The sequence below is a fragment of the Gossypium raimondii genome, chromosome 11, assembly GCF_025698545.1.
Source record: "Gossypium raimondii isolate GPD5lz chromosome 11, ASM2569854v1, whole genome shotgun sequence".
Lineage (NCBI taxonomy): Eukaryota > Viridiplantae > Streptophyta > Magnoliopsida > Malvales > Malvaceae > Gossypium > Gossypium raimondii.
Genome location: NC_068575.1, coordinates 3,321,678 through 3,329,503, shown reverse-complemented (window position 1 = coordinate 3,329,503; position 7,826 = coordinate 3,321,678). Strand labels below are relative to the sequence as shown.

Genomic DNA, 7,826 nt, shown 5'->3' with positions numbered 1-7,826 from the left:
TTACAATTTATTATTGGGGCAATTTTATTTGATGGTATCCTCTCTTAAAAAGCTTTAATTGTCTTAAAATTATCAGTTTGAATTAAAATGCTATCATAAACACGATTTATTAAAAAACCTACCAAAATGCCCACTAGTCAACATAAAAAACAGAGCAGGGCAACTGATGAATCCTCTTAAAAATTAAAGATTTTGGATTCCATCCTCAGCTATTCTTTTTAACGTTCATATTATTCATGAGGTCCTTTTTTTCATCGTTTTCGAGGTCGATTATGGTATGGATGGGGTGTTAATATAGACTATTCTGAAGCAAAATGTAGAGAATGGAAAAGCAAAACTTTATGTATACAAAACAAAGTTATATCTTTTCGGTTGGATTACAAATAAAAATATTCAAAGCTTATTCATAAAATGTAGAAATAAATAATACAGTTTGGAATTGCATTCATCAAAGTTTCCGGATCAAAAGAGACTTGGCATCAGGATCAGCCCATGCCATTGATTCCCACAACTCCATCGGCTCTAGATTTATAAAAAGTTTAAGAGATGAAGATGATCGGGTTTGGGGAAGTTTAAGAGGCATCCTTTCTAATTTCGGACAATTATGTGCCACAAGCCATTCAAGAGATTCACAAACCATTACTGCATCAACATTGCAAATGCTCTTCAATTCAGGTAGATTTTTCAATACAATTTCCTTCAGTCGTGGAAGACAAAATTCCATGGTAACCCTTCCACTTTCCTCTGATGCTATTATTTCCTCCAGTAGCATACATTTCCAAACCTCAAGCACTTGTAAATTTAGCGGCACACAGTTTGGAGAGAATAACCTTTTTCTATTTTTTAAATTCCATATAACAAGATATTTAAGAGAGGAAAAGGTGCCGAGTGAAGTGAGGACAAATCTGGAGATAATCGGGTATTCTTCATGACCATAGAAAGTGCAGTGCATGACATACAATTCCTCAATGTGACGTGGAAGCATAATCTGATTGGGATAGATATCACAATCCCATAATTCAATCCTTTTTGATGTATGAATTTCCCATTCCCTTTCTCTTTTACCCACAACGATGATGTATTGACGAGGCTCTTCTCGACCATGAAAAGCTTGGAGATACATGTTCAAGTTGGGCAAGTCGTAAAACCTCCCTTCAAAGATTTCCAATTTCTCCAACTCACCTACCTCCTCCCCACTTATCAATGTTCCACCAACATTCAATTCTTGAAGGCAAGAAGGTCTAGAGAATATTTCATTCGGGATCTCATCTATGTATATAGAATCTAGATTTAGGCATTTGAGAGGCAAGTTTTGCATTCCATGAGGGAATTCCTTGACAGCTGTTTTTGTAACATACAACTCCTTTAAAGCTCTAAGATTTGACAATGATGGCACATACTCTAAATGATCACAGTAGTAAAGCAATAATGCAGTGAGATTCTTCAAATTTGATATGGAATTTGGGAGACTCTTCATAGGATTCCGAGAAAGATCAAGAATCTTGAGTCCATCCATATGCTTGAAGAAACCTTCTGGAATGCTCTTTATACCACAACCAGGCAGCAACAATGATGTGAGCATCGGACACTTTGGTGGTGACATTTCCAAGGGATACAGAACTTCTAACTCCCGATTCCACATCAATGAAACCTTCTCCAAATCCTCGCTCCATTCTTGCACCTTCGGTGGCTCCCTTAATCCCATTCCAGCTTTTACCAAGAATCGAGGTTTCACACTTGTGATATGTAACGCCATGTCTCTCACAAGATTTTGCATCTTTACACGTCTTTCATATTCAGTTTTAGGAAGAACTTCTAACAAACAATTGCTTTTGAGTTTATTCATTATTGCATGACCCCTGTCAAATTCTGTCTGCCTGCTATCCATTTCTTCCACAAGCCCTTCGGCAATCCAAAGTTGAACAAGCTCTCTCTCCTCAATTTCCCAATCCTCAGGATATAATGCACAACTGAGGAAACAAAGTTGAAGTTTTAGATCATTCAAATGATCATAACTAAATCGCAGCTGCTGGAACACCCCATCTTCCAACCCATTAACACTTTCTTTGCATTCACTTAATTCCTTTAGTGCATTCCTCCAGTCAGAAAGGTCATCAATGCCCTTCATACAAGCAGCTACAGTAATTACTCCCAATGGCAAACCCCCACAAAGCTTAGCAGTCTTTTTTGCAATTGGTTCCACCCCTGGAATATTTAGAATATCCTGACCCACCTTCTCCGAGAACAACTTCCACGACTCTTCTTCCACCAAAGGCTTCACTTCGATTGCTCTACAACTCATTTTTCGACACACATCAAATGATCGCGTTGTCAACAATAATTTACTCCCAGTAGATGGCTCAGGAATTCCTAACTTCTCAAGGGAAACCTCTTCCCATAAATCGTCCAAGATCATCACAAACCTACTCTTCCGAGACAATGTTCCAAACAGCATCCCTGCCCTTGTTATTTCATCTTCATCACCACAAAAGCTTACTCCAATCTTACTTGCCATGTAATCCTGTAGCTTAACAATACTCTTGTCCTTGGTTACAGTGATCCAAATTACACTACGGAACTTCCCCGTCACTTTTAAGAGTTGATCGCTTATAAGCTTCATGATGTTTGTTTTCCCCACACCACCTATCCCCCAAACTCCAATCTTTCCAACCTCATCATCCATCAAGCACTGGAAAATCTCTTCCACACAGGCCTTTGCACCTTCACCCAATAAGGTTGTTGTCGGCAAAACCTGATCAATCCATTGATGATCATCAACCACCAAACCATCTTGAAAGTTGCCTTGTTCAATAAGTTCCTCAACTTCCCTTATCCTCTTTAACACATCGTCTGCATGAAGTCCACGTGTAAAACGACTGCTTTCACCCATTTTTCCATCAAGGTTTTGTACTTCGCCATTGATTCTTTCGACATTTTCCAACCATAACTGGACTTCCCTCTTGAGTTTCTTTCTTGGCAGCCACTCTGCACTCATTCTAGAATCTGTATCTTCCTTCATACTATTCAATTTCATTACTTTCCTTTTCAAGCCATTCATACGCCGAACAAGGCTTCTATGATTCTCCAAGTGTTTACGAAACATAGTCAGTGGTTTACGAAACATAGTCAGGTGTTTACGAATCATACTCAGAACAAAGTCCATGGCTGTAAGTTAAAGAGAACTGCATAACATGTAGTATGTTAGAAACTAAATAATAAAGCTTTGTCAGCTATCATTTTCTGAGCAGATTCCACAAGTCTTTTAGAAGTTATAAAGATGTAATCAAGAAATTTTCCCTCAAAAATAATGAAATGAAGTTAATAGAAAAAAGATATCTAGAGTCAATCCAAATAAATTACCATAAGGAATTCTTATACATTAATATTTGATTTTTCAGTGCAATAGCATCATTTCTTTTTTCAGTGGCATCATCATTTACTAAATTGCAAATTATACTTTAGAAAGGAAATCCAAATCTCAGTTTCAATGTTAGGATAATTTTTCTTCTTTTACTCTTCTACAATAAAATGTGCCTAATGGGATCCTGGAAGCACATGAACTGTAGTTGTACCAAGTTAGAACACCAATCATAAACAATTATATCAAGTTGTAGTTAGCGACATCTGTTATCGAGTCTTGATTTTTTCTATATTCTAACACATATGTCTTCAGATATAAAATACATAGATGTGATCTTCCTAGTATATGAAAATAACTGACACTCACCCTTGAAGTGGGCAACATATATAGTTAATAGCATGGATCAAAAAGCAATATATGTCATTGAAAGGAACCAAGTTTGTTGCAGTTTAGTGAGACTTAAAAGAACAATAAAAAGGTGAAATTCAATAAATACCTTTTCTGACTAACTTGTTTGATCGGTGATGATGACCACAAATGAGGAAAGCCAGCAAAAGAAGTTGTTTGCTTGCTGATAATATGATGGGAAACTGGTAGAAAAGAGCCACTCCAAAGGGTTTTATGTAGCTGCCTTTCACTCACCTAAACTTACTTTCACCTACAGCACAAAGGAAACCACTGCTGAAAGCTGACAAAAAGTAGGGGGAAAATAAATACATATGATTTTTAAAATTTTAACTAAATTTTTTATATATAAATGAATTAATAGATTTATTTTGAAACTAAAATCTTCATCTAAGAAAGCTGCTAGAAAACTTTAGGATAAAGGGTTAATATATATATATATATATATATATATGGAGGTGCTTGAATTTGGTACTTAAATCTTCAGAACCAACCTGGACAAGTCACCATTTTAGTTACATATTTTACGATTTTCAACATATATGAAAAAAAAAATGACACTCGCCATGAAAATGAATTTTATAGACTTAAATTCACGACCAAAATGCAGACTTTAAAGATTAAAAGGGGGTTTTTTTCCAGCTTTTAATCCTGGATTATGGTAATTGCTTGATAAAATTTGTGCATCTTAATCATGAAGAAATCAGAAAATTAAAGCATATGAATAAATTTTCAACAAAAAGATGAAAAGTAAACAAAAACCCAAATCAAAAGTGAGTCAAGGGAAGATCTTAGAAAAGATAGGAAGCAATAACATAGAAATATTTCAAGAACAAGCAAAAACTTTCTCAGGATTTGTGAAAATTAAAAGAAACAGAGAATTAGAAATTAAAGTTACCTGATACTTCTGTTTGCCAGTGAAGGAAAAAAAAAAACCGGCACTCACCATGAAAATGAATTTATAGTATGTTGCAGCTTAAGACCTTAGAAAGAAGAATAAAAAGGCGAAATTGAAAAAATATACAAATCTGTTGGATGGGAGATGATGAGCAGCAAAAGAAGGTCCTGATAATATGATGCCAAACTGCTAGAAAAGAGCCACTCGAAAGGGTTTTTCTATGCCTGCCCTTGACTCACCTACAACCCAAAGGAAACCGGTGCGAAAGCCACTCATATAAAGGGAAAAAAGAATTTCTAGGAAAATACGAGGAAACCAGTACGAAAAGCAAGTTTCACACTTTGCCCGTGATTTTCAATAATCAATCAAATCTTTTATTTAATGAAAATTTTAGAGTATTTTTACTCCACAAATGAAATTATAAAAGTGGTATAAGTTGCCTTTAGATCATAGTAAATATATATATAATTTAAGAATTAAAAAAAACATGTAGCAGTATTTGAACTCAATATATACTTACTATTATCTTTGTTTAATTTATTAATCTTTAAATTAAATGTTAATATTTCATTAGAAGATAAAAGAAAATATTGATATATGCTTTAAAATTTAAATTTAAAATTTTGTAAATGAGAAATTATGATTTATTTTTTATATAATTACAGATATGTCATCCGATCTAAATTAAGAATTAAAGTAAGATTTAAATAAAATTCTCTCAAAAACAATGACGATTTTCTTATACAAATTTAATTTAAATTTTTGGAATTTAATTTTTAAATTAAAATGAAATGCTTGGCTAAAGAAAGGCTGGCGTGGGAAAAGACGAGGAAAGCACCCACACGGTTTAACCTTTTTGTTTCTTAATTATTTATAAATAAGATTTAAAGTTGATGATAAATATGTTTTAGGGATAGTTTAAAAGATATTTTTTTATCCATTAATGACTCAACACTGGTATAAAATCATCTAGCTTAATCAACTACATCGGGGTTTCCTTTTGTTAAGGTTAGACTGTGACTTAGATTCTCAATTCAACAAGTAATTATTAACAGTATTTATCAAGGCTTAAAAGAAATAGGCAGGGATTTAGAGTTTGAAAAGTTTCTGTTTAAAATTAGAAACAAATCGGCTATCAGAAGGAAAACATATTTTGGGAAACAATCCCGAATTCTGAACTGACTGTACCATTTTAATTCATCTAAAATAAAAGTGTTAGAGAGTTGCAATGTTAATACAAGTCTTGAGTGATAAGTTTAGCCATATCTGTTACAAGATCATGCATTCTTACTCTTTCATTTCCTACATTTTCTAACAACCAATTCTCTACTAGTGTTCTTAGTATAGCTTCTCCCTTGTCCATCTTTGCTTCCAAGCTACCCATTTCCTCTATTAATCCCTTTCCAACCCAATCTCTTATCAACTGTTGCTTTAGAATAATTCCAAATCATAAATGTTTGAATTGTTAATTAAATTAATTTATATATAGGAGTTTTTTAATTGGATTTAAATTACTTTAAGTTCATAATAAATAAAAAAATTGAAACTAACAATACATGTGTTAAAAATTGCATTGTTAATTCATGATTCTTACAATTCTTGAATGATAAGTTTAGCCATATCTATGGTGAGATCATGCATTCTCACCCTTTCGTTGCCTACATCTTCTAACAAGCAATTCTCAACTAGTGTTCTTAGTATAGCCTGGCCCTTGTCCAACATTACTTCCTTGCTACCCATTTCATCTATTAATCCTTTTTCAATCCAATCCATTATCAACTGTCCTTTCAAAATTCCCAAATCTTCACAATACGATGCACAAGTAAGAAAACATTTTTGAATTCCTGGATCTTTTAATCGATCATAGCTGAATCTCAGTTGCGAATACACCTCATTTTTAACCCATACCAGTATGTTTGATTTCAATTCTACGAGCGCATTCCTCCATATTGAAAGACTCCTTTCACCTCTCATGGTACAAGCAACTGTAACTATCACCAACGGCAAACCAGCACAACGCTCAACGATACATCTTGCAATCGGTAGTAAATCTGTAAAATTCATTAGATTATGACCAACATTGTCCAAGAACAATTGCCATGCATCTTGTTCAGGAAGCCGCTCCATTTTTATGACATGACAATCCATTTGTCGACATACATCCATTGATTGAGCTGTCAACACTAATTTACCCCCAGAAAATTCAGGAATTCCAACTTTTTCAAGGGAAAATCCCTCCCATACACCATCCAAGAATAAAACAAATCTACCCTTTTCAGTCAAAATTTCATACAACATCCCTGCTCTTAATATTTCATCTTCATCTACGGTAATAACAACGTTCATTGCCTCTGCAATCTTCTTCTGTAGTTCAATAACACTAAATTCCCTCGATACAGTGACCCATACTATGATATCGAAATTGCTTACACTTTTTAAGAGTTCATTGTTGACAAGCTTAACAACAGTTGTTTTTCCAACTCCTGCCATTCCATAAACTCCGATCTTTTGAACTCCATCATTCCTCAAGTATCTTATAATCTTATTCTTTACAAGTTCTATTGCATCAACGACAAAGCTTGGTGTTGGCAACACCTGACCAATCCACGAAAGATCATCGACAAGCAAATCATCAGAAAATCTACCCTTTTCAAGCAGTTCGTCAAGTTCTTCTCCCATCTTACGAACATCATTTACAAGAAATCCACGGGAGAAAAAGCTTCTAGTACTAACTTTGGATACGAGAATAGGAATTTCCCCATTCATCCTTTTGACATCTTCGAAATACAGAACAACTTCTTTACTGATTTTCTTTCTCGGACGCAGCTTTGATTTGATTCTTGATTCGATGCCTTCTTTCTGACCATTTAATCGATCTCCTTTTCTCCTCAGATTATTTACATTCTCATCAATGCCTCTAGGGAATTCCCAATGGTTTTCAATTAAACCCAATATAGACTTTCCAACTTCAAAAACAGTTCCGGCTTGTCCAACAAACTCCCTGCACAACACCAATACCATACAAGCATAAGAATTGGCATCTAAGCATATATTTTAATTTTGGTAAAAGAATTGGTCATTGCTAAGGAATTTCGTATTATTCATAATACTGAGCTTCATGCTTTTGTCAGTTTTGGGAACAAATTTTTCATTTTCTAATTA

At 34.3% G+C, this 7,826-nt stretch overlaps 2 protein-coding genes across 4 annotated transcripts in view; both read right to left on the bottom strand.

Annotated features, from left to right (window-relative positions):
• Window positions 1-317: 317 nt before the first annotated feature.
• The window catches only part of LOC105761246 (probable disease resistance protein At4g27220), an 8,477-nt gene continuing 968 nt past the window's right edge, over window positions 318-7,826 (bottom strand). Inside the window, exons 1-3 of one of the 3 annotated variants that reach the window (XM_052623454.1) lie at window positions 4,665-4,923; window positions 3,858-4,049; window positions 318-3,182 (exon numbers count right to left, since the gene is read on the bottom strand). In XM_052623454.1, coding sequence (XP_052479414.1) covers window positions 449-3,163 — 2,715 coding nt within the window. In that variant the 5' untranslated portion in view covers window positions 3,164-3,182; window positions 3,858-4,049; window positions 4,665-4,923 and the 3' untranslated portion in view covers window positions 318-448. Of the gene's footprint in view, window positions 3,183-3,857; window positions 4,050-4,664; window positions 4,924-7,826 lie in introns of those variants that run through there. The other 2 variants (XM_012579000.2, XM_052623453.1) reach the window with 2 other exon arrangements.
• LOC105761247 (disease resistance protein At4g27190) overlaps window positions 5,888-7,826 on the bottom strand; it is a 23,069-nt gene continuing 21,130 nt past the window's right edge. Inside the window, exon 3 of the mRNA XM_052623456.1 lies at window positions 5,888-7,665. Within this exon, the coding sequence (XP_052479416.1) occupies window positions 6,255-7,665 (1,411 nt within the window). The 3' untranslated portion in view covers window positions 5,888-6,254. The remainder of the gene's footprint in view (window positions 7,666-7,826) is intronic.